The sequence below is a fragment of the Trichosurus vulpecula genome, chromosome 9 (genome assembly GCF_011100635.1).
Source record: "Trichosurus vulpecula isolate mTriVul1 chromosome 9, mTriVul1.pri, whole genome shotgun sequence".
NCBI classification, from domain to species: Eukaryota; Metazoa; Chordata; class Mammalia; order Diprotodontia; family Phalangeridae; genus Trichosurus; species Trichosurus vulpecula.
The window spans coordinates 43,275,303-43,302,039 of NC_050581.1; the positions used below are offsets into that span (position 1 = coordinate 43,275,303).

The 26,737-nt window shown below is 40.0% G+C and overlaps 2 protein-coding genes across 3 annotated transcripts in view; both read right to left on the bottom strand.

Annotated features, from left to right (window-relative positions):
- Positions 1 to 1,162: 1,162 nt before the first annotated feature.
- NTAN1 (N-terminal asparagine amidase) lies at positions 1,163 to 17,597 on the bottom strand. 2 transcript variants are annotated; one of them, XM_036738449.1, is made up of 10 exons: positions 17,280 to 17,597; positions 12,218 to 12,320; positions 12,066 to 12,131; positions 11,564 to 11,672; positions 10,005 to 10,078; positions 8,995 to 9,048; positions 7,983 to 8,036; positions 3,982 to 4,079; positions 2,036 to 2,149; positions 1,163 to 1,567 (listed from the first exon to the last, which is right to left on the bottom strand). In XM_036738449.1, exons 1-10 carry the CDS (start codon positions 17,358 to 17,360, stop codon positions 1,382 to 1,384), a joined length of 939 nt encoding a protein of 312 aa, XP_036594344.1. In that variant the 5' UTR covers positions 17,361 to 17,597; the 3' UTR covers positions 1,163 to 1,381. The 2 variants fall into 2 exon arrangements, with proteins under 2 accessions (XP_036594344.1, XP_036594345.1); XM_036738450.1 differs by lacking the exon at positions 12,218 to 12,320 and having other exon boundaries at positions 17,280 to 17,460.
- A 4,061-nt stretch (positions 17,598 to 21,658) lies between these two features.
- Positions 21,659 to 26,737, bottom strand: part of RRN3 (RRN3 homolog, RNA polymerase I transcription factor) — a 32,378-nt gene continuing 27,299 nt past the window's right edge. Inside the window, exons 17-18 of the mRNA XM_036739206.1 lie at positions 25,124 to 25,211; positions 21,659 to 23,247 (exon numbers count right to left, since the gene is read on the bottom strand). Of these exons, the coding sequence (XP_036595101.1) occupies positions 23,086 to 23,247; positions 25,124 to 25,211 (250 nt within the window). The 3' untranslated portion in view covers positions 21,659 to 23,085. The remainder of the gene's footprint in view (positions 23,248 to 25,123; positions 25,212 to 26,737) is intronic.

Sequence of the window (26,737 nt, forward strand, 5' to 3'; positions counted from 1 at the left end):
TGAGTCTACTACAAATTCCTGTTCTCTAATCTCATTTGGCATTTCTTTATCGTGATCCCTACGGTGTCTGTGCTAGAACTTTTCCTCTAGCTTCTAGTGCCAACCATCTCTTATAGATTCCATGATTTAAAGCTGGAAGGGACCTTAGAAGTCACCAGATGCCATCACTGCTCTTCTGAGACTATGGTAACTGATGCTGTGGTAAATAAGGATTTTCATTTCTGTCATTCCACCCTCCAACCTTCATTAGCTTTTTTTTTTTTTAAACAGGCCTACACTTTAATGAGGTATTTTTACTATGAGCTGTAGGAGAGTCAATCCCAGTACGCTCCTTTGAAAGAGGCCCTGTGATAGCTAAACCTTTCATCCCACTTTTATTGTGACCCGTGTCTTGTCTTCAGAGTACAGGAACATTTTTTCCTCTGGTGTGACTCTTGCTTCTGGATTGCCATTAGTGGATAGACCTTCTCTTTGGAGCTCTGGCTTCCCCTTCCTGACTGACCATTACTGTGTCACTCATGCCACCTTTAGGAAGCCTGCTCAGGCAGAGATGGTGTATACATTCTTGGCACTGGCACTATTAGCACAGTTGGTGATGTCTCCTGCTGGGGTGCCCGAGGAAACATGGAACTTTGCTCTGCAAAACCCAGGCCATACTTAAGTTATCTTGGATCCCAGTAGGCACAAAAGATTCCTTCCTCAGCTTTTGACAATGTTGATGACTGTTTCCTTCTCCCTGGGATACTCTTGATTCTCTTCCTGCCTGTCTGACTTCCTTTTTTGGTTTCATGCATCCATCTCCCACCTCCCAAGATTCTGTGTTGGTCTCTCTTTCTATTTGCAATCTCCCCAGCGATCTCACTGTAGTAATCTCGGCTTCCTTAAATTAATTGTCTTTATGCAGGTAATTCCTAATTCTTTATATTCACCAGCTCCATTCTCCTTCCAGAACCTCTCATCGCCCTTCATTACTTAGAAATTTTCCTCTCATTTAAATACACTATACAGTAGTATTTAAGATATTTTTAAAAATGTTCCACCAGTTGGAGTGGAATAAAAAATTCTAACCGGTAGCTACTCTAGATCAAGAAAGAAACAAGAGAAGATACAAACGTAGGCCTGGAAAAAGAAAAATGGTTACTTTTTTAGCATTCTAAAAAACTGGACATTTACTGGGGGTTTTATTTTTTTCATAAAGCAATAATATGAACAAATACCTCTGCCAAAATAAGGTTTTATTTTGAAAAGGACTTAAAAGACACTGTGGAATGAAACATCAGACTTGACGTTGGCAGGTTTCAAAATTCACGTTCTCTCCACTCAGGCCAGTTGCCTTTGCCAGGGTTACACTTATAAGGCTTTTTTGCTTAGTTGTTAATGCCTACATTTGGCTTCCTGGTGAAGAAATCTTTTCCCATAATCCTCCTTCATTTTTTTTGTAGAGTAGAGCCCTATTTCCAGGAAACAGTGAGTTACCTGGAAATGGATATTTTTTTAAAAACATCAATGTAGATCTGATGTGCGGGACAAAGTGGGGTGGCTCAGCAAGAGGTGAAGTGGAAAGATTCTGAAAAATAAGATATTGTGAGAGGAAAGATAAGCCTTGCTGTATTTCCTTATTTCGACAGTAATATAAATTAAAACATGCAAGTTTCCTCATTAACAAGCCAAGTTTTCATGACACAGATAGTGGAACTGAAGTACGGGTCAATAAATGACAAGACACAGTAAACAGCCTGTAGACAATCTTCTTACACAATTGTTCTTGAAACAAGATTTTACTTCTGGTATCAAACATCATTTGTTACTAAAGAGGGAAACTAAATTAGGTCTGTTCAAGGCCCACCCAAGAAATTATAATTCTTATGGGAAAGGGAGTTAGAAAAGAATTTAGGAATGGAAAGGGACTTGGAGATCACCTAGTCTAATCCCCTTATTTTACAGATGAGCACCACACAACTGGCCACAAGAAAAACCAAGGCTAAGGTCTGGCTGTCACCAAGTTGAGGGTTCTCTCTACTGTATCATATCTCACCTCTAATAGCTGTTTATCATCTTGTTGAAGCCAAAAATCCACACGAGGAAAGGGCCTCCAGAAATAAGGTCCAATATGAAGTTGTTCTGTCTTTGCATCATAAATATTAATCATCTAATAAAAATTTCAAGAGAGAAGCATAAAATTTCATCTTTTAAGGAATATACCACTCATGGGAAATCACAGAATTCTAGTATTCAGATGGGGCTTCAAGAAGCCACCTAATACAATTTATACCAGAAATGGAATTCTTACCAAAATAAACCCTAAAAGAGTAAGCAGCATTTAATTGAAAACCTCCAATGAAAGGAAAACCATTTACTACCTGGCCTAGTTCTACTTTTTTGCACAGCTTTAATTATGAAATCCTTCATGACATGAATCTCAAGTTTGTTTTCTTTATAATTTCTAGCCACTACTAGAACTGGATATAAGATTTCTGTTAGAAAGTCAACTCACTGACGGCGGTGACTTTTCTACTTTTGTCTTTGAATTCCCAGTAATGACCACAGTGTAAGACGTGGAGTAGACAAAAAATACTTGTTGAATTGAAGTGAGGGGTGGGAGAGGTGAAGGGAAATGAGAGCTCTAAAGAGAGAGAGACTAAGAAAATGACAACGTTCTTAATGTGCCTAGAGAAAAGCTTTGCTTAACTATATTAACAGTGGTTGTTCAGAAGGGGACAAAAAACAGTTTTAACAAATCTGGGGATGCATCTGGGAACTTCCACCAACTCTGAAAAGCTTACTGGCAAGCTGTTAGTTTTGAACTGAGTCATACTACATTTGATTCATCAGCAGGAATATTTTTGTCATCCCCCCAAAGTGCCTGAATTTTAAGTGGGGAGGAGGGGGAGAGGAGGAAATGAGAGAAGGAGCATAGAGATAGGGTCTGCCCCTCCCCCCAAAAAGGAGAGGAAAAAGTACTGAGGCAGTTTTAAAGTGAAGAGAACAGAAGGAATCAGACAAGCATGACAGCTTTCAAAGTTATGGTTGAATTTATTATATACATGAAAAGCAAGCTGAACACAATTACTTTTGTGTACAACCCTCTTTTTCTGTTCTACTTTGTGTGTGGAAATTCTTTTTATTTGGTGTTTGTAAAGTTCAGGATAAAAAAAGTTAAGAACAAAACCCTGAAACATATGCTAAACATTTTAGGATTTACTATTGATGCTTTCAACCTCATGGATAATGACCCTTTAAGATACAAAGGTAGGCTGAAGATATTTGTTGGTCATTGACCACAGAATCAAGCAAAACTAACTGGCCTACTGGAAGATCAAGCCCACAAACCTAGGGCTCAATCTGGCTCTAGTTTGCATCCAGCAAATCCTACTTCTTAGTTGTTAGATTGATTCCATAGACACAGTCCTGAAGAGTAAGTACTAATTCTATTTAAATACGTGACCTTGCCCCACCACACCCCTCCTTCCTAGCAATTATATATTTTAAGGGTACTTAATAACTGCAGACCAATTTTCTTTCTCTGGGAGATGAGTCCTTAGATATAAAAGGAAAAAAAGCTTCTGTCACCCTCTGGTTCCCCTCCAGGATTCAGGAAGTAAGAAAAAAGTCTTGCTCAGAGAGAAAAGGAAAAATTCATGTGGGGAGCCCTATGGGTTTGGCTTTGCACACTATATAAACTGCAACATATGTTTACACCAGCCTGTTTATCCTTTGGGGGTCTGAAACACTCATGAGAAAGTGTTTAGTCTACTGCACCTCAATATCTATTTTTTTCCATGTCCTGATACCAATTCACAACTTCACAAGGCTAGTGAACATGTCAGCATTTTATCATTTAAAAGGTTACAACTGTCTTAAAATACTTGTGGTTCTATAAATCCTGGAGTCCTGAGGCTCCAATGTAACACATGAAACTAAGATGCATTTTAAAAATTTAAACCCTTTACATAGGAAAAAAAAATCAGTTTTTTCACTCACTGGTCCTCCAGTTAAAGAGCGAGCAGAACGCAACTCTTCCTCTGGGCCTCTCTCTGGAAACGAGGCCCTGAAAATCTCTGCAGTTTTAATGTTGATAGCTGTGACAGCAAGAAGATATTTTGGAATTAAAAGGCAATTGAGTAAAAAAGGACATTTCCATGTTTTGAGATCAGAATTTGGAAAATAAAGCAATGAACTTACAGTCTACGTCACGGTGAAGTATAATACGAGCACAGCAAAATAATAAGCATCTGTAGTTTTCCAGTGAAACATAGGGAGAAGGCTATCCAATGCAATTATAAACAATCCACTATGAATAAGGCACTGTTCTGGTAGTCAAATGGGATTTGTGACCTCATTGATCTGGGAGTTTCCTCTGATGATGCAGATCACAACCTTCCAAGCCTGTCCATCCTGTGCCACCCTCACCTATGTCCTGCCACAACTTTGCTCAGGGGGCCGATGCCACCTGCCAGTGGCCTTCCTCCATTTCTCCTGCATTAGGAGAGTGACAGCTGAGCATTCTGGCTTGCTGCCTGTCCTCTCCCACTCTCCCTATGTTGCCAGCCTCTCATCCATCTCCCCAATGCCATCCTTCATTTCTGTTCTTCCAAGCTCCTCACTGGTTAGGTTACAGCCCACTCATATCCACCATGCACCTTTTGTTGTCTTGTTTACACTCAGTCTGAATTCCTGGGAGACTGTTGTATTACACACCTCATGTGATACAACAATGCTGGTAGAATGGGAGCATTTTTAAATGGGCTTTTTTTTTCTTTTCCCGTGTGCTTGAGGTGATTGAGAAAAGCCAGGCCCCTCTCCTCTTTCTGTTTAGCTCTAGGCCCAGCTCCATTTGATCTATCCCAGATATGCAGCCTGAGGGACAGACACTATGGAGCATCCCTCCTGACTGAGGTAAAACCTGGGCAGTATGTCCCCCTGAAGACAGAAAAACAAGAGTTCCCTGTCCTTGATTACGCTCTTCTGGAGAACATGCACACAGACAAGGCAGGGTATGATGAGACAAAGATGTTCAAACGGTTCTCTAGGAAAAGGTGAAGAGAGAGAATGCTTTTAAGAGGGGGTTAGAAAGAACTGACAAGAGCTTCTCTGAAGAGGTGGCACCTGAGTTCAGCCTGGGAGGAAGAGAAAGTTTCCTTATCTGAAAGGCAAAGAAAGATAAAGGAGGCAATGGGAACGGCCTTCACAAGTCTATGGAGGCAGGGTATAACACATGGTGGTACTGAAGAGGCAAGAGGGGGAAAGGAGGGGAATAAGCACTCACACAGCACCTACTATGCACCAGGCACTACAGAAAGCACTTTACAAATACTATCTCATTTGATCCTCAGAAGAACCTTTCAAGGTAGCTACTGTTAGCATTCTCATTTTACAGCTGAGGAAACTGAGGCAAACAGAGACTGAGTGACTTGTAATGGTAATCAGGGAAGGACTTTTTTGCTGGTCTTTTTTGGGATGCTAAGGCTATCAAGCACCTTTAATGAGTCTCACCTTTGTTTGAATGGGGCAGATAAAGTGGAGCCCTTTTTGTTTTGTTTGTTGGAGGTCACCGACTAAAAACAATGTATATGCTGTGGTATTAGTGATGGAAGAACTTTCCCACACCCTGGTGCTAGTGACTGAAGAACTAACTTTCCCACACCCTAAATGGTAGGCACCCCAGGCCTCAGGGTCCTGAACAGCATATAGGTACTGGAAGGTTAGGGTTTGACTTTTGAGGGCACACTCATTGAAAGAGTGTGGGTGACAAGACTCTGGGTAAGCCGTTGAAGCAGGCCACCCCCACCCCAGCTTTGAAAACCCAGATGTTGGTGCTTCTCTTTTTGGAAACTATGTTTGTGATTTGATCAGACAAAGTCTGTCTGTTGATCTGTTTGTAATTTCTGTTTGTATTTGCCCTGAAGTTCAGGGGGCTGATCTTTACCCCCTGAACTGAGTGAATGATAGATGTATGTTTAATTAAAGTGAGATTGTTAACCCTATAAAGTTGCTTTCCTTAGAAAAGCCCTCCTATGTGCTGATGTTATTGGTCTTACACAGCCGCAGTAGCTGCTAGCAACACTATTGTTATACTTGTCAAGAGTCACACAAGCTAATAAGTGAGGAAAGAGCACTAGCTCTTGAGCAGAGGCCCTGGGCTGAAATCTCACCTCTGATACTTAACACTGATGTGACTTAATCACTTAACTAAACTCCATGAGCCTCAATTTCTTCATCTATAAACAAAGACATTGGCACAAGACAACCAAAACTGAATGTTCCAAAATGACAAAGAACACTTGGCTCCCAAAAGGAGACAGGAGAAGACAGCTCCTTTCTCTCTCTCTTTCTCTACCTCCCTACCCCCGCTCCTTTGCAGAGTCTGGGTCCATGGGTGTGGAATGCGGCATATTATGTCAGTGTCAGATTTTTTTCTTGATGTGCTGATAAGTTTTGTTCGATATTTTTTCTCTTATAAGGGTTATAAGAGTTATAAGGGTTGCTCTCCGAGAAGGAGGAGAAGGGATATGGGGAGAATTTAAGCAATCTTTAAATAAAACAGGTCAATATAAATTTATTTTTTGAAATTAAGGTGTTGGCTTAGCTGCCGTCTGAGATACCTTCTACTTCTAGAGCTATGATCTCAGGTAGAACTCAGAGAACAGTGTTGGAACACAGAAGGGATGGGAAGAGGGAGGAGAACATGGGACAAAGCTAGAACGGTATCTAAAGCCATGCTGGGAAGAGTCTTCCATGCCAGGAGGAGGGGCATACATAATATCCCAGAGACAACGTGACATGGTTGAACCTGCACATTGGGAGGATTATTTTGGTGGCTGTATGATGGATGGATTAGAGAAAGGAGAACACAGAGGCAGGAAGCCAAGTAAGGCAGGTATTTATGACAGTCTAGGCAAGAGATGAAAGAACCTAGACTAAGGTAATGGTGGTATGAGTTAAGAGACATGTGGAGATAAAATCAACAATACCTCACAACTACTTGGATATGGGGGATGAGGGAAAAGTAAAAGATGCCTCCAGAGCTTTCAATCTTTATGCAAACATTCATTAATCAAGTTTTTGTCCTAATTAACAACGTTCTCCCAGTGGTGTTATTTGAGAATCATGAAACACCGTCATCTCAAAAAAAAAATCAAAATTATAAGTAACTCAAAAAGCAAATGAATGACATATGGCAGGTTTACATAGGCTATAACCTATAACCAATGATAAATATCGTTAACAACATGTATGACAAGAAAACAAGGTAGACTGGTCATGCAGCAAGAATATGAGAGTTGAACAGTGTGAATGCTACTCTGGTACCCTCAAAATTTTAAAGGCACAAGAACAAGACCTCCATCTTGTTGGGGAAGCCATTTATGGAAGATGGATGGAAGGACACAGGCAAGGATCACACAGGAGAAGAATGGGGATGTACATAAGGGAAGGGCATGTCTCCCCTGCATGTACTTCTCTGACCTGAACTAACAAGTACTTAGTATAAATTTCCATAATTAGATTGAAATTCACTCAAAATTATATTCTGTCCCTTCAAAAAAATGTTAATAAAACTCACTGGACATTCACTTTGAGTATTTTTTTCTCAATTCTGGTAGTAACCAACTATATGGTATAACCAACTATATCCATAAACTATATGGGATAATTGCTCTTGTGACCACTGCCATTGCATAATGGCTGAATTAAGGTGTGTGGGTCAATCTGTCTGTCACCCTGGATTAAAGCAAAGCCAACTAGTGCCCCAGAAAGCTGCAACCCACATTCCTGATCACTGAGCACTATGGTTTATAACATAAAACAATATAGCAGGCAGCAGAGACAAGGTTCAGTGGTAACTATTTGCTGGACAAGATTTCACCCTTACACTCCCACACTTCACCCTGATCTGTGTCTTGAAAAGACAGTAACACCCTATATTCAGAAAGAGTTTAAAAAGTGTTTCTACACCTCTTTTCTTAGTTGCCACTAGTACTTACCAATCCCACAAACTACTGGAAAGTGATTTTCATTTTCTTCTCGATCATTTAATTCTATTTGAAAAAAAAACCAGCAACAAAAATAATTACAGCAACTTTGAAAAACAGAACATTGTGTGAGGGGGAGATAAAGAAAACTTTTCGTTTTGTCCTGCAAAAGAGAACAAGAAAGGCACCCCATCTTTCAAAGGTGAAAACTAGAGGGACATAAATAGAACTTGTGTTTTCACGTTTCCCTGCTAAGTCTCTAGGAGGTTTGATCTATATCAGAATAAACCGTGACTTTTAGAACTGTTTGAGATGCTACGATACAAAGACAAAAGTAATGACATTTCTGTGCTCAAAGCTTACTTTCTACTTGGTGGATTACAACATGTACACAGGTAAGAAAATAAACATTCCATACAAAGTAATTTCAAGAGAGAAAGAGTGCTGATTATTGGGGCATTAGGAAAGGCATCATATAGAAGGTGGCATCTGAACTGTGCTCTGAAAAAAAGCTAGGGATTCTACAAAGCAGAAGAGAGAAAAGTGCATTCCAGACATGAAGGAAAGCATAGAAATGGAATGTCAAGTCAAGGAATAGCTAGCAGGCCAGTTACACTGGGATGGAGACTGTGATGAAAGGGAAATTAGATTAAACAGGACTGAAAAAGGGGCTAGATTGTGAATAGTTTAAAATGTCAGACTGAAAATTTTGGTTTTTATTCTAGAGGCAATAGGGAGTCTGAAGATTTGTGAGCAGGGGGTGATATGGTTAGATCTGGGCTTTAGGAATACCATTATGGCTGCTGTCAAAACCAGTTGCACAGTATACAAGAGCTAGTCAAACCATTGTGGGGATAACCCAAACCCTTTCCAATTATCTGTGCTAATTCTGACATGAGAAACAGAGTGATAAAACTGGGTCTTCCTTAACACCATCACGCTCAACAAACATGTACTGAAAGCCTACTATGGAGGACACTTTGCTAGGCACTGCTACTTTGTAGTGGGGAGCATATGTACTTACCTGTCACACAGAAAGTCATTAAGTGAATGTTATCTTCCTGTCTGTCAAATTCATCTACAATTAAAATTTTGAAAGAAATTAAAATGACAGACTGGCAGTGCATGCACTGAGCATGAGGGCAAGATGGCTGGGACAAGCCATATGAATCATCCTGCTGTCTACCTGACACCATTAACCAAGCAGGCTGTCACCACCAGAGAGGCAGCGTCCCAGCCCCAATGAAGATGTAAAGATTATTCAGTGCTTGAAACCCCACAGGCATTGGACATATAGCTAGAACCCTTAGTGCTAGATGGCAAGGGACCCCTGCTCATAAAAAACAGTGAGTAAAGAGATACTTAGAGTACCTGAAAGTAATTCTTTTCCTTTCATATGGAGAAGGGAAGGAAGGATGGATTTATTAACCACCTACTACGTGCCAGGCACTGTGCTAAGTGCTTCACAAATATTATCACACTTGATCCTCACAACCACCCTGGGAGGGAGGTGCTGTTCTTACTCCCATTTTACTCTTAAGGAAACTGGGGCAGACGGAGGGTAAGTGACTTGCCCAGGATCATAGAGCTAGTAAGTGTCTGAGGCTGTATTTAAACTTGTCTCCCTGATCCAGGTTCAGCATGCTAGCCACTGGGCCATCTGGCTAAAGATAAATTATTATTTCTTCCATTTTAATCGTACATCCATTGTTGTACTTTAAATCAGCATTTCATTTTGAGGTCAAGAAGGTAACTCTGTTTTAATTCTTTCAAAGAATATGATGTTTTAGAAAATACTGTTTCAAAATTCCCTCTCAGAAATCCCTTTCCATGCTGTTCATAGATAATCGGACTTTAAGGACCACTACAACTTTAACTTGGCAACTTGACAATATCAACCCAGGGGCATTTCTTGGTGAGATCTTTGGACAAAATTAAGAGCTCTGGGACAGAAAATAAGAAAAAATAGGCTTCCCCTACTCCATCCCTGCCTTCCTGCCCAAGGTAAAAAAGAAAGAAAGAAACTGCACTTACTAAGAAGCTGATTTGTAAGTTTCTGTGACAATTGCCTATCGTCATTGAAACCTCCAACTAGATGTACTTCTAACCTAACAAAAATGGAATAATAACAAAGAATAGTTAAAATACAAGTTAGCAGATTTTCAATGCCATCCAAAATCCATTCTGCACTCTGTTCTCATAATATTTTAGTATTAAACCGGGTTAACATTTTGAGTTTCAATCAAAACAATTACCAGCCTACAGAATTACAGGACTACAAAATTAAAAATTACGTAACACCACATTCTCCAGCTAATATCCAGACATGTTTTTTTAAACACTTTGGTATAAGATCATTTCAGATTTAAGATCTTGGGCACACCTTTATCTTTTATAAGTTCTATCAAGGAATTTGATCACGTAATGTTTTTCTTTTCTTTTTGTTGGGGGAGGGGGGGAAGAGGAAGCAATGGGTGTTAAGTGACTTGCCCAGGGTCATACAGCTAGTAGGTGTCTGAGGCCACATTTGAATTCAGGTCCTCCTGACTCCAGGACCCGTGCTCTATCCACTAAGCCACCTAGCTGCCCCAGTACTTACTGTTAAATAATTATAATAGATACCATAATTGTGGCTCTTTCCTTTGCAATCAATACATACACAGCCTACTATGCGCCAGGTACTGTGCTGAGTGATTAAAAAGACAAAAATGAAATAATTCCTGTGTTTTAATCAATTTTTTAAAATTATTTCAGTTAAGCATATAGTATGTTTTCAATGAAGACTATCATAATGCTAATTTATGTCAGTGAATGAGTAGCAGGATAAAAAATTAAAATCTCACGGGGAAATCAAACCTGCATAACCTGTCAATTAGGACTCTGGCAAAATGTAATTTGAACATGACCTGGACAAACAACTCAACTGGCTACATCAGGGTATACCAGAATACCAATAATCTAAAGAAGTATCATTTCTGGGACTCTTCTATAAAAACTGAACCATGGGTAGTTTTAAAGTAGCAGTTTACATTGGCACAGTTAGGTGGCGCAGTGAGTACAGCACCGGCTCTGGAGTCAGGAGGACCTGAGTTCCGTTGACATCTGACCTCAGACACTTGGTACAATTACCAGCTGTGTGACCTTGGGCAAGTCACTTAACCCCAATTGTGCTGCCTTCCCACCTCCAAAAGACAAACAAACAATAAAATAGCAGTTACAAAGTCACACTGACCTATCTATTGGTCATAATAATATTTCTCACTCAGTCATACACTATTTTGACACAGGTCTTTGGGAAGCAACATGGTACCTGGCTTTCAAATCCCAGCTCTTCTACATGCTATCTGTGTGACTTTAGGAAGGTCACTTTATTGTTCTGGGCTTCAGATTCCTTATTTGTTAATGAGGGGCTGGACTAGCTGACCTCAAAGGTCCCCTTTCAGTTTTAAGTCTAGGATCCTATGACCCTTTGATGTACTCAATATCTATCATGTAGCTACATGCTCTTTACCAAGGAGATAATTTTCTCTTAAAGTCACCCAAGATCCCAACTATCCTTTAAAAGGCACAAAAATTATTCTAGAGGCACTCACCTTCCATTCTGGGTATGATTAGACAAGGACTTTAAGGAATTCATGATCAGAGGGACTTCAGTTTTGGTGTCTGATCCATCACAATGTGTCATGCAGGTAGCCCCATTACCTGAAACAACGAGGAAAAACTAATTCATGGTATTTCTGAGAAGAAATTACTGAATTAACACAAGTACATGAGGTAAGAAAGCAAGAATTAACGAGTCTAGCTAGTTCTGTTCATTCACACTCATTTTTTATTATGTTGCCAAAAGACACACAAAAAACTTCAAAATTAAAAAAAAAAAGCATGCTACCAGGCAAAGCCGCTCTGACAATGGTGAGAAGCTGGCTCTTAAAACAATATGCAGACTAGAAAAAAAAGAAATTTATAACTAAGGTCAAATTCTGAGCAGGAAATGAAGAAAGTCAATTTAGAAATAATACTACCCCACCTTGCACTGCTCCCCACCCCCAAAAAAGCCTAGCACTTAAGTGACTATTTCTTTTATCTCTTTCATACCGGTGTGTCTCAGGATCACAATGTGGCAAGTAGTTGCATCATCAGAACCCATAACGGAGATGGAGCCTGTTTAGACAAGAAATAAAATAAAACAAAATAAAATATCCAGCAGCACTTTATGTCATTGTCTAATTCACTGCTTCCTAACCTACCATCCTTTGGGGAGGTCACTGCAAGCTCTCTTTGCTGTACATAGAGAAGGCCCTTGGGTCCCACAAGCTGAACAGACTGACCTCTGAGAAGTTTGGCTCTTTCCTGTTTAATTGAAAAATAAGAGTTACGTAAATTAAAGAGGGATAAATGGTGAGAGAGAGCTGATGACAGCCCAGTGTACTCTAAACGGGAATGAGCACAAATATGTCTGCAGTAAATTGATAAATCTGTGGAGAAATATCTGGAATAAAAGTATAGCTACCTGGTTAGGAGAATGAAAAAAAAATAGCTCATTTAAATAAAACTATTTCTTAGTGAAAGAAATATATGGTAAAAACGCAGCATAATTGTTCTTCCTTATTGGATATAAATCTTTTCACATGACCTTATAATTTCAAAAGCTCTAGGAGGAGCTTCCTTAACAAAGTTCCATGAGGAGAGGGATGATAGCTTATTCAAACTTCATATTTCCTCCAGCACCCAAAATAGTACTCTGAATACAGTAAGCCTTTTTAAATGGTCCTCAAATGGAATTATTACAAAGAAATCTGATTCTATGAGTCAGGGGATTAGGTGGGAAGGGATTCTCATTTGGTGTATTTATAATGGAGTTACAGTGGTGTATTTAAGAGGCTTTGTTAATACTAACATAATATTTAGAACTTCATTATTCCCATGAAATCATGGATTGAAACCAAATCAATTACTCCCCTACCAAAAGTGACAAATTGAAGCAAAATTATTAGAAGTGAAAGTTGTCAAATTTTTCTTTTCCATTGATCATACTTTCCACAGCAAAAACAAGATTTCAAAAATGCCGTTTAGAATATTTCTTTATTTAAGACTGTAAGGGCAAGCAAAGCGGGACTTTTTACTGTGCTTTCTTTTGGAGTGTTTCTCAGCACTAAAGGAATCAAGTGCCTTCGAGTCTTGTCTTTGTAGGAAGGCCCACACCCTTTTGCTAATTAGGTCACCAGAGGAGAAGCCCTCAAGAAGGGTAAAGCCTTTTGGCCCTTAAGAAGGGTATATATATTCTGAGGGAAGCCATTAAGCTAGAACTCTCAGAACAGCTGGAAGAGAGGTTTTACTTGGGGGCACACTCACTGGAAGAGTGTTGATGATTTGGCCAGAGGAGATTCCGGTAGCCATTGGAGCCCCAGATGTTGGTGCTTCTCTCTCTCTCTCTGGTAACTATGTGTGTATTGCTATAGTCAGACAGATAGAAGCCTGTCTATTGATTTGTGTTATTTTGTTCTATTTATAATTTCCGCCTATAATTTTGTTTGTATTTGCTCTGAAGTTCAGGGTGCTGACTTTTTCCCCCTGCACTAAGTGAATGATATAGGTACGTTTAATTAAAGCAAGACTGTAAACCCCTTAAAGTTGCTTTTCTTAGAAAAGCAGATCAAAGACCTATACTAGCTGCCCTCCTGTGTGTGCTGGTATTATTAGTCTTACACAGTCACAGTAGCTGCAAGTAACATTTGTTGTTACAAAGACTTATACACTCTTTGCCTTGGCTGTCTTCCTTAATGATTTTATATAAACACAATAAAAATAAGGAAATGTAATCAATATAAAGATCACTTCAATTAACTCTAGTGTTTTTATCTTATAATAAGCTTCCACCAATTATAATCCAAGTAGTAATTAAAATTCTCCAAAACCTCAATTTAGAAAATAAATTGACTCTAAGTCAATTTCTCAAGAAAACTAGATCAACAAAAGGGCATAGCTTTTTTTAAAAGTCACTGAGATATTACTGTTGCTGTCTTTTTTCCTAGGCTATCATTTAGAGTATATCTTTTCCCATTTGTTCTGGTCACTAAAATGTACCAAAAAAATCTTTTAATCTCCAAAGCAACTGTGCTCTTCTAAATACAAACTGAAGTACTTTTTATGACTCTTCTACACTATCCTGGCAGGCGGTCACAGTGAGGAGGGGGGGAAAGGAAGAGAGGGAGAGACAGAGAGAGAGAGACAGAGAGAGACAGAGAGAGAGAGAGAGAGAGAGAGAGAGAGAGAGAGAGAGAGTGTGTGTGTGTGAGTGTGTGTGTGTGTGTGTGTGTGTGTGTGTGTGTGTGTGTGTGTGTGTGTGAGAAAGAGTACAGGCATAGTTAAAACTACAAAAACTAAACTTCACTTAAGCAAAATCTGGATTGCACTATCACCTCTGCCCCAAACTGCAAAATGCCAGTCACCTTATAGTCACTCTTAACATACCTTTCATTGATTCCCAAAAGAAAAAAATAAAGGAAAAAAGTTAAGGCAATATAGCTAAAATGGGATATCAAACCTTCAAACAAACAAGTAGTCAAAAAATTATATAGCATTATTTATCCATCTCTGCAACAAACATGCAGAACTGTATTATAAAGAAATCAAAACATTCTACATCCGAAACGAGTACACTGCACTTTCTCATTTCTTAAACAATATTAATACAATTCTTTGAATTCTGATACCCAACATGTTTGTATATATATATATATGCAAACACACATACATGTATGGATGTGTATATACATACACACACATTTAACCCCTCTATCCCCAAAACAGTTTCTCCTCATTTCCTTATTCTGTCATTTTTTTCTACCATTTTTTTTGCCAGGTACCCAACCTTAAAAACTCTCACTCCTCTTCCTAGCTCTGTACTGAATCAGTTACCAAGTTGGGTTAATTCTTCTTTTAGTCCAATGTTCCTTCATGTCTCTTAAATCTGTCCTATGGATTTTGTTTTCACCTTCCCCCCAGCTTCAAGGCTTTTTTTTTTATCATCTTATACATAGATCATTGCAATATCTTTCTAACCGGTTTCCCCACCGCCACTTTCCATTCACTGAAATCCATTCCACACTTTACTGCCATGTTATCTGACTTTCTGCGGTCACATCTCTCCTCAGTGAGTTTAGATTTTATCTTCTAGGCAAAGGCTCCCCAATGTCTAGAAGATAAAATCTAAACTCATCCTGGAATTCAAAGCCCCCTAGAAAGCCTGGTCCTAAACTCTCTTTTCAGCCTTACTTTGCCTCCTCCACTCCGATAAAGAGAATCCTCTCCTGAAACCAAACTGGTTGGTTTCATTACCACCTAAACACACCTTACACTTTCCCATCTCTTCCTTTTTCTCCTGACTAGAATGTTCTCCTCACCTGACCAAATCTTCACCTAACCAGCCTTCAAAGCCCAGCTCAAACCTCCTCTCCTTTATAAAGAAGAACTCACACCCTGGATATAGAACTTAGGGTTTACAAAATGTTTACCTTACAATAATAACTGCATGGGGAAGGTACTGAAGTACTATTAACCTCATTTTACAGATGTGGACACTGAGGCATCGAGAAGCCTTCCCTTGACCACCCCAGCTGGAATACATGGTCCCCTTTGAAGGAGTCCTCAAGTACTTAATACCTATTCCCCTCATTTGCCCTACTAGCCCCATCAATAATGATATTCTAAACCAGATCTGGGCTAGAATATTGGGCCCAATAGAACCCTTCAAGAATAGGAGGTAGAATGGTAAGGGTTGTTGGGAGTCAGGGGAACCGGTTTCAAGTTCCACCTTTGCCACTTGGCTAAGTGACCTTGGGCAAGTCACCTTCTCTCGGACTTCAGGCCCCTCGCCAGCAAAATAAGAAGTATGGATCTGATGTTTTCTAAGGTCCCTCCAGCTTTAACATTGCAAGATCCCCACTCCAGAGACTTGCCACTGGGAAGCTAAACACGCTGTAATAATCTTATTCTCCAGTGATCTAGAATACCTACACTACCATTCCCCTTAATTTGGGCATTCCCCGGTGGCTTGAAAATTAATAGCTAATGAAACAGCTATCGTTTATATAGCTTTTACTAAATGCAGGCACTGTGCTAAGCGTTTCACAATTGGTATCTCATTTGATCCTCAAAACAAACTTGGGAGGTAGGTGTTAATATTATCCCTGTTTTACAGAGGAGGAAAATAAGGCAAACAGAGGTTAAGTGACCTGCCCAGAGTCACACAGCCGGTAAGTGTCTGAGGCTGGATTTAGACTCAGGTCCTTTGCCTACAACTGTGGATTTTTTTTTTTTAAATCAAAGCAATAATCATTAACTTAGCCCTCAAGTGATCCATGAGCATTAGACTCTGGAATCAATAAGATCAAAGTTCTAATCCTGCCTTAGACACTGATAGGACTTCAGGTAAGTCGTCTGGCTTCTCTCTCAGCCTCAGTTCCTTTATCTGAAAAACGGGAGTCATAACAGCACCTAGCCCACAGCGTCATCAGGGAGGATCCAATGAAATAAAATCTTTAAGGTATTTTATAAATCTTAAACCGCTATATGAATGTACATTATAACAATAATAAAAATTATGACCTAATGCATGGCCAGTCATCACCCTATGATGTCATCGGTCCTCTTCAAAAACGAAGGACAAACACAACAAAAATAATGATGATGATGGAGGAGACTGAGGCAGTACATCAAGTGCTGGACGTGGGGTTCAGGAAGAGTTCGAATCCTGCTTTAGACACTTACAAGTTGTATCATCCTGGGCAAGTCACTTAACCTCTCTATGCCTCAGTTTCCTCACCTGTAAAAGGGGGAATAACAGCACCTCCCTCCCAAAGTAGCTTTAAAATCATGAGCTAACGTCTGTAAAGCGCTTTGTAAACCTTTAAAGGCTATATAAATGGAATCGTGATGACTGTCATCCTCCTAAGTCCAAGGAGCCCCTCTCAGGTCCCTTGACCCGCCCAGCAGACCCAGATTTATAATTTAATGAAAGGAACCAATCGGTCAAAGCGAGGCCGAGGGCGGGGCGGAGCGGGGCGGGGCCGGGCTCCGGACGCTCCCATCGCTACGGACGCAGGGGGAGCCTGGGTCTCGGACATTCGAGACTTGGGGCGGCCCCGGAAGCCTGAGAGACGCCTCGAGACCCTAGCTCGCGGCTCCGTCCAGCCGGCCCGAGGGCGGCGGCCGGAGCGGAGAGGCCGCCGGGGGTCCCTGGCTCGTAGCGTCGCGCCGCGTCGCGTCCCGGCTCCCGGCCCCGGCCTCCTGGGCCCCGGCCCCGCTCACCTCCAGGGGCGGGTGGGCCCGCGCGATTTCCCTGACGGACTGCGGCAGCTGGACTCGCCGCCCCTCGATGAAGAGCGGCATCGCGGTGGCGGCCGCCCGGGAGGCGGAGGCGGAGGGAGGTGCCCGCCCACAGGCCACGCCCCATTCTGGGGCGGGGGGTGGGACGCCAGGCTCCAGCTCTGGTTCCTCCCCCTCCGCGCACCACACCCGGACGGATGGCCGCTCCTGGCCCCGCGGGTGGCCGGGAAATGTAGTTGGGGTGGGGGGGGAAGCGGAAGAGGGCAAGGGGGCGTGGCCGAGAGTCGCCCATGTGCCACCTGATTCGCCAAGTCTCTCCTCTCTCGGGCCCCTCCCCCTCCCGCCTTCGCCCCTAGCCCGCGCATGGATCACCCACCCGAGGTAGTCGTAGAGGGACAGGGGCAGAGAGAGGACGGAAAGGGCGAGGGGGCGGTGCCAAGCGCCTCCCAGGTGCCTCCTGATTCGCCGCGCTTCTCCTTCCTCGCTCGCATCTGGATCTCAAGGCACCCGCAATCAGAGCTCCCCTTTACTTAGGGCAGCCTTTCCCCTCCCGCTCCAAAGCCAAAATGCCCACAATTCAACCGTCATTTTTAGGTAGTGAGGCATGGGCCTGGATGGAGTCAGGAAGACGAGTTCAAATTCAGCCACTTCTAGCGGGGACCCTACGCGGGCCACGTGGTCTGTCAGCCTGTTTCTTCACACGGGCGTAATGATCGCACCTGTGTCGTAGGGCTGTTGTGAAGATCAAATGAGGCTCGTAAAGTGCTTTGATTATGGTAAAGATGAGGCGGAAAGCCTTCTCCCCCCCAAACTCTGCCTCTCCCTAAATTCACCTTATTAAAATGCTTCCGAGTCTGATCCTAGTGGTAACCCCAACTATCCCTACCTGCTGAGATACCTCCACCTAGCCATCACATCCAGAATTGAAATATAGCCCTCCCACCAAAGAAAAACTGTCCCTTCTCTCAACTTCCTCTTTTCTGTTGATGACAGCCACTATTCTCAGGTCATTGGATTTAGATCTGGAAGAAGCCTTAGATCACAGGCACGGAAGCATTCGAGCTTTCCGGACTCACTTTGAAGGACCCTGTGAATTTGCGTTCAGCATCATGGGATTATAGGTTTAGAGGAGGAAAGGGCCTTAGAGGCCAACCCTTTTGTTTTGCTATTAAAGAAACTGAAGTATGGGAGTGACAGAACTGTGTTTCAAGGTCTAAGTTCTCTGATTTATACTGCTATTGGCTTGAATAAATGGGTTTAGTTGTTATTTACCATCTGATGATGTTTGTATGACTGACATGTGGTAGAAAGGGAGTCAAGCCTTTGGATTCGGCTTGGAGCACTCCTTCCCTGTTATGGGACAGTGACCAGGAACACAGCTTGAACCAAAAAAAAAAATAATTTCCCCTAGGCTAGCAATATTTAGGGGATAGATATAATTCTAGCATGGTATGCTCCCTCTTTGAAGAAAGCAGAGTGGCTATCCAAAATTGAAGACACCGTATTTCACCGCATAATAGTTCCCGCTGTATAACTGTCACACCCTGTTTTTTTTTCAGTCCAAAAATTGGTTTTTAACCTTTCATTGAATAGTCGACGTCGCATGGTATAATTCTGTTCTTCTGCTGATTAAAAGGTAAACAGAACAGCAAAATTCACCAGTGGCATACAGATAGGAATTATCTCTCAAATTGTGGGCCACGAGCCTAGAATTCTCAATACACGCACATTGCCGAAATATTTCCGAAAGCCAATTTGCGTGGTTTGTTTAGAGTTCAGCAGTACTAACAGTATTGTCAGTGGACCCAATGAAGAGCCGTAGGTGAAAAGGGAGCTGCCATGAGCAAGTCACATGATGTAGTAAGTCTTGTATCTTCCCGTGCTAAACTGTAGTTTGTCAGTGATTCGTTAATGTGTGAAACATGTCTGTCTGATTATGGGTAAATTAAAAAAAACTATTCTGTGGGTTTCAAGCTGAAAGTGATTGTGTTCACTAGATAGCATGGAAAGAGGTGCACAAAAAACAGTTTTCAGTGAGTGAAAAGTTGGTTCGTGACTAGTGGAAACTAAAAGACAAGTAATATCGGCATAACTTTAAGATTCACATAATGGTCACAACCCACTTTTTTTTTTGTTTTTCAAAAAATCTCATAAAATCTAGGACGATTTTGGGGAAATATGGTATCCTCCTACCTGTGTGGTGATTGGGTCACACACACACACACACAACCCTTATCTGTGTATCACTATCCTGAGCCACACACACATCCTCTGAGAAAGATAATACCTGAGATGAATAATATAGCTGCCACGTATATAGTGCATTAAGGTTTGCAAACCACCCTCATCTTTACCAAAAAAACTGAGGCTAAACAAAGGGTCTTATCCAAGGTTACATAAATAATAAAAGTATTACATAGCTGAGCCAGGGTTCAAGTTCAGGTTCTCCAGGTCCGAATCAAATACCCTTTTCCTGGCCCATTCTTCCATCTTGCTGGCTTAGCAACCTTCTCCCACGGGGGAGTGTCCAGCCATGCTTCAGTTCTTGTTCCTGGGTGTGCTTCTGACTTTGATGACATCTCCACCATGCCTCCAGGTGGGTACTTTCTCCTCCCCTCCTCTTTTTTCAGCTCCCTTTAAAGTGCAGTCTGTTAGAATATAAGCTCCAGTGGGCAGGAACTGCTTTTTTTGTTTAGCAAGCTCTTAAATGCTTGTTGCCTGGCTGCCCATTGCTTTTTATCATGATACCAAACCCCACCTCTCTCTACCTTCCAGTCTATAAACCTTGCCAACCCCAGTATCCAGTTACCTAGTTCTAATAATTTTATCTTTGAAAAAACTAATTTTTTTTTTACTTCCACTGCCCTCACCCCTGTTGCATTAAACTAAACTGGTTCCCTCTCTGACCAAAACAATAGAATAGCCTTCAGATTTAGAATTGGAAGGAACCTTCAAGTTCATCTGGATCCCTGGAGATGGGAAAACTGAGGCAGAGATCTAGTGGCTTGCCCAGGTCACAAGAATAAGCCGAAGTGAAGCCAAGATTTGAACGCAGTCCTGTGACTTTTAAATACAGCCTTACTCCTACAACACAGCTCCTCTAACCTATCACTTCTCTCCTCAAAAACTTTTAGAAATTTCCCATTATTTATACAACATAAGACTACTCAGCCTGGTATTCAGTAAATGGATGAGTGAAATGGGCATTTATTAAGCCCTTGCCATTTGTCAAGCACTATGTTTGGTGCTGGGATAACAAACAGAAAATGGAGACATCCCCTCCTTTGAAGTTCACCTTTTAATTGGAGGGTGCAGCAACAGGACAGATATTAGGGTTTAGTGGTCTGCCATTTACTTGGAGGTATACAGTTCACAACTCCCAGTTCTTTGAAGGCCATGAGTAGCCATGCCTGCCTCAAGGCCAGAAGTCTGGAGAGACAAAGCCCTTAAGTAGCGGGGAAAGCCCAGCGGGATCTGGGCATGGGGTGTGGCTTAGTGTGGTAAAATCTGCTTCTTCTAGTGGGATCTAGGATGGCAGGGGGTGGGCTAAGGTGTTAAACCTTGCCTCCAATCTTACTTACCAGCCTTATTTCACTTTATTTCCCCCCTTCGAGTATTTCTCATCAATCTCTACTCATGAGTCTAATGCAGCAAGATACTATAGAGGAATGGGGAACCCGTGGCCCTCTAGGTCCTCAAGTTCAACCCTTTGACTAAATCCAAACTTCATAGAACAAATCCTTTTATTAACGGAGCTATCATTTGTTCTGTGAAGTTTGGATTTAGTCAAAGGGTTGAACTTGAGGACCTAGAGGGCCACATGTGGCCCCGAGGCCGCCGGTTCCCCACCCCTGCATAGAACGCTGACTGTAAAATCAGAAGATTTGGCTTTAAATCCTGTCTGTCACTTAGTATCTTCGAACTTCAGCAAGTTAAACTCTTTGTGCCTCAATTTATCTACAAAAAGAGGAAGCTGCATTAGATTGGGGTGGGGAACCGGCCACATATGGTCTTCTAGGTCCTTGTGTGCAGCCTTTTGACTGAGTCCAAGTTCTACAGAACAAGTCCTTTAAGGGGATTTGTTCTTTGAAATTTGGATTCAGTCAAATGGCTGCACTTGAGGACTGGAACACAGCTTGAACCAAAAAATAAAAATTCCTCTAGGCTAGCAATATTTAGGGGGACATATAATTCTAACCTGGTACTACTCCCTCTTTGAAGAAAGCAGAGTGGCTATCCAAAATTCAAGATATGAAATTCTATGCACAAGTCACCTACAAGAATAGATTTTTTCCCTTAAGTTGAATTCCATGTTAATATATTTGAAAAGATATTAAAAACTTCAGTAAAGGACTATAAAATTTTATGAGTGAAGAAAGCATTTGTTTCATTGACAATTTAAATAACAAAAACACAAGTAATGCTTTTTATATCCTAAGAAAAAAAAATTATACACTTAAAAAACTAAGATAAAATACACAGGTATTGAAAAGACACTAATACATTGCAGAATTCACAATAACGCTGCACTGCCTCATATCTAAGGGGATTTAGTTACAGAAGTGCTCAAGAGGTTCTTTTTGTTAAATGCTTCCACACTAGGTTGTTCCATCAGCATCAACTCCAAAGACAGTGTTACACTGAAGACTTGGTATATTTAGATGAAAACTTCTAAAAATAAGATTTATAATTCAATTAACAAGCTCATTTTTTCCTAACAAATCTTCACAACTAAGAGGTCAAATAAAAGACATGAAAATATTTTTCTCTCAATTTTAGAAGCTGAATATCAAAATGTGAACATTATCACTACCATATGTTTATCCAAAATTAATTTGTTCTAATGCTACTATAAACTGGTAGTACTATTTGAAACATAACATTCCTGAAAAATGTACAGGTAAAATTCCATGTTAATAGATCTGAAAAGGTATCAAAACCACTTTTGTAAATCTTAATTCCATTCAAATGGAAAACTATTAATACAATTTCTGTACAGTGTATCTTTTTTTTTACCTGATTGTTTGCTTAAACAAAGCAAGAAAATTCTGCCTTCCTAGCTCTACCTTTCTGCCCTCCCTTCAACCCACAAGACCAAATCCTGGAGTGTTAGTATCTCCTGACCCCTCTCCAGCTTTTATTATCCCAGACTATTTTCAACAACCTCCCTATTTTCCTATTATTTCCACTACACTGAGATCCAAGCATAATAGGTCTCAGCAAATAAATAAGCAAGTATGCTCATTTACAACAGAAAATAAATACTGAACCAAAGCAAAAATGTTCTAGTTACAAAGATTTACTTGAAAGATGGATAGAGACTTGTGAAAGAATCTGTTATATAGGATGTTTTGTTGAAACCATATAAACAAAGCACTGGGACTATAGAGCTAGCACTGGAATTTGAAAATGGCATTGACAAGCAGAAGTCTATGTTAAAATGCTATTAAATAAAATGGGATTATATATGTATTAGAAGTTTCATAATAATTACATTAGAAAAGATGTAACATAAAAGTTTTATACATTAAATGAAAACTCAGCAAAATTATAATAATAAACTATACTATTAAAATATTGCACATGATAGTCATTCAACTTTTTCTAGAATTTATACTAAAAAAAATGGAAACCATTTAAAATTTAACTTGAAACCAGGATGCCTGAGGTATGTCAATGGTTGAGTTAAATTCAACTTCCATAACCTATGAAACTTGGTATTCAAGTCTGGGTTCGTTTGGTAGTGGGTTTTTTTAAGGAAAGTCTTTTCAGTTATTCATTCTTGTTATCAGAGGGGCTGGTCCAATATATATGTGACCTGTGGAGATCCTACACTGCTTGATGGGCTCCGAAAACTTGACTCAAAAGAACTAGGTGTAATTCCAATCATAGTGTCATTCTGTGGCACTTCACCTTTCAAAAAGTCATCATCTTCATCTTCTATTGTTCCCTGTTAAAAAAAAAGACAGAAAACAACAATAAAACTTTTCTCCTTCCCAAAAAACATTACAATGAAGAAAACAACGCTCTTTCTAGGATTTTGACACTAAGTAATCAATATAGAGGAGGGAGAAAATAAGTAATTTAGAAGTTTCTCATTAAAAAGCTAATTAAATGGGGCAGCTAGGTGGCGAAGTGAGTAGAGCACAGGCCCTGGAGTGAGGAGGACCTGAGTTCAAATCAGGCCTCAGACACTTGACACACTTAGTAGCTGTGTGACCTTGGGCAAGTCACTTAACCCCAGTTGCCCTGCCTTCCCCCCTAAAAAAAAGGGAAAAAAAGCTAATTAAATGACCAAGTCAAAGACCCTAAAAGAAAGCCAAAATTCAAATTCCCTATAATACAGTTCTTTTCAACAAGTAGTTGAGTAAAGAGAGATAATAATATAAAGGTATTTTGTTTCATGGATTCTATCAAACCCAAAATACTATTAAGGGTTCCTCAGTGAGATCCACTATTGCTCAAAAAAAAAAAAATGGATTTAACAATCTTTATAGGAAAAACTAAATAAATGAAAAATGGCTTTTGTCCAGACCATGATATACAACTGGATGACACTGTTATATGTAAGTACATTCATCTAGGACAGGAACTATTACTGGACGGTTACTGGAGTTCAGCATCTAACAGGAGGAAGAAAATGAGCTGGATTGTACGTTGCTTTTAACAATCCCAAGAATAAAAATTCTTCTTCAGAACACAAACATTCTCCAGAAAATGACATATGGTTCTGAATCAAAGTTGTAAATGATTCAATATGAAAAGACATATGGTGGGAACAAGTAGGCTGCAGAATATTTCCAAGGATAACTTATGCAGAAGCAGTGGCATAAGGTATGTCATCGAGGAAACATATGATAGGAAAAGGAGGTGGGTCAAATGTGCGGACAGATCAAGGAACAACCAATGGAAAACCTGACTGCTGCCCTAATAACTGTAAATAAAAGTCTTAGAAGACAGTAATGGCTCCTGTGTAGAGAAACTACAGGATAACAGGGTCAGATTTCAATTAGTACCATTGGAGTGAATACCTAGATCAACAAGATCTTATGTTCTTTTAGGTATATTGTCATAATTATTAGGTAGGGAAACAAGCACATTGACTCAAGTTTCATAATGTGATTGAAGACTCTAAAGAAGGCAGAAATGGTAACAGAAATTATGAAATTGCAGAAGAATGATAATAGTATCTACTTCTGTGATGATATTCTATCTGATAGGTTCTAAGACTACCTATTGATTTATCCCTTCAAGAGATTATTTCTAAATGACCATATGGTTAGTTTACCCAGCTGCTGGCACATATGTCAACATAACGGAAACTGGACTGCAAAGGAAAGTTATTGGTATTTTTACAAGAACAAAAACCATGAGAACATTTTAAATATAACTAAATTCATGTCTTATTTAACCTCCATTTCCCCATAATCAGTGGGTAAAACTGGTGTAATTCAACAAAATCGGATGACAAGGGGCAGCTAGGTGGTGCAGTGAGCAGAGCACTGGCCTTGGAGTCAGGAGGACCTGAGTGAACTCAAATTTGGCCTCAGACACTTGACACACTTACTAGCTATGTGACCTTGGGCAAGTCATTTAATCCCAATTGCCCTGACCTCCCCTCTAAAAGAAAAAGAAAAAAAAATCTGATGTCAAATTTCCACTGAAAAGAATATAGTGAATTGTATAAAAGTGAACGTTGTAAAAACAGTAAACTTAAAATAAATGCAAATGTCCAACAAAATAATTAGCTAATTACTGGCCAAGTATATTAGTATTAGGTATATTAGTATATTAGGTTACAAGTAAATGGTAAATCAAAAAATTACCTTTTCAATAGGTTTCTTAAACTCCTGAAGTTCTTCAGCACTCAAATCTTCCCATGACTGATAAATGGGATCAATGACTTTTTTGGATCTATTAACAAAAAGTATTGATTAAATCACATTTCAAGATATTTGCATCAAATATCTTTGATAGGGGTCTGTTATCCAAGATGTATGGAGAGCAAACACAAATATGTAAGACCAAGAACCATTCCCCCAATGGATAAATGGTCAAAGAACATGAGTAAACACTTCTCGAAAGAACTGCAAACTACAAACCATAAGAAAGAATGCTTCAAATCACAAATCAGAAGAGAAATGAAAACACAAACAACTTTGAGATTTCACCTCATTCTTGGCAAACTGACAAAGATGGGAACCAGTCAATGTTGGAGAGGCTATGGAAAGACAAAAATATTTAATTCACTACTGGTAAACACTGGTGAATTGAACCAACCAATGCTGGAAAAGTGATTTGGAATTGTGCTAAGAAATTTACTAAAATATCCGTGACCCAGGAGTTAAGTTTCACATATTCTAAAATATCCATGGTAGTATTTTTGGTGACAGCAAAGAACAGAAAAAAAAAAAAAGCAGATGCTTATCAACTGAGGAATGGCTAAACAGATAGTAGTGCATGAATGTGATCAGAGAGAAACATGTAAAGACTTACATGAAGTAAGCAGAGACGAGAAAATACACATAATTGTAAATGGGAAAGAACAACCCCCCACAAGACAACCCAGAGTGAATATTGCAAAATTACAAAGAAAATGTATGGCCCAAAAGAAGAGATATAAGCAGACACCCTGCTTTTCTAGAGGTGGGGGGGCCATAAGTGACAAACAACTGCATGTGTTTTTAGACTTTTTTTTGATGTATTTGATGGGCTTTGCTGGCTTTTTTTTTTATTTGTTATATAAAATGGGCTCTCTGGGAAAAGGGAGGGATGCTGGGAGAAATTTAGGTGATATAAAAACAAAAGATAAGCATAAAAACTGATAATTAGGTTTCAAACTTTCAAGATCACATTAAACACTTTTGGCAATAGTACACCTAGTTAAACAACAATGTAATCCCATCATTCAAAAAACACTTATCACTTTCAAGTTAAATTGTTTTAATATTTTGGACCCAGATAGAAGAGGTACAAAAAAAGCTGAATGTTAAAGAACCTTGAGTTATTTTTTACGTTGCCATTGCTCATTTAGATATGTCAGGGTGGGGAAATATGTGTATGTATGCATTTTACATAAGAGTCTCTTATTTGATATACATAAAATTAATAGGAATTTATTCATCTAAGATATGGGGTCTGGGAACCCAGAACCCAAGAAAGTTTTCCTAGACTAGATAGTGATAAGGAGCCAATAGGTAATATATGTGCTGTTAAAAAGGAAGTTATGACTGACTTGTAGTTTATTACAATCAGAATATTTGAACTGTGTCCTGTACAGTGACAAACAAGCAAAGAGGCATCTAAGAGGATGAGTGGTATTTAAAAGAAACTATCTCCTTGGGGATTCTTTTAATATCTGGGAAAACTACTAATCTCAAATTACGTTCTTATTAAGGTAAAAAACAGACAAGGTAGAAGAACCTTTTTTGACCAGTTAT

Coding starts and splice junctions, on each gene's coding strand:
- NTAN1 (XM_036738449.1), bottom strand. CDS start 17,360: ATGCCGCTCTTCATCGAGGGGCGGCGAGTCCAGCTGCCGCAGTCCGTC. Junction 10,079..11,563: donor AATCATACCCAGAATGGAAG/GTGAGTGCCTCT, acceptor CATTTTTGTTAG/GTTAGAAGTACATCTAGTTG. Junction 1,568..2,035: donor ATGATAAACAGCTATTAGAG/GTGAGATATGAT, acceptor CTTATTTTTCAG/AATCTTTCCACTTCACCTCT.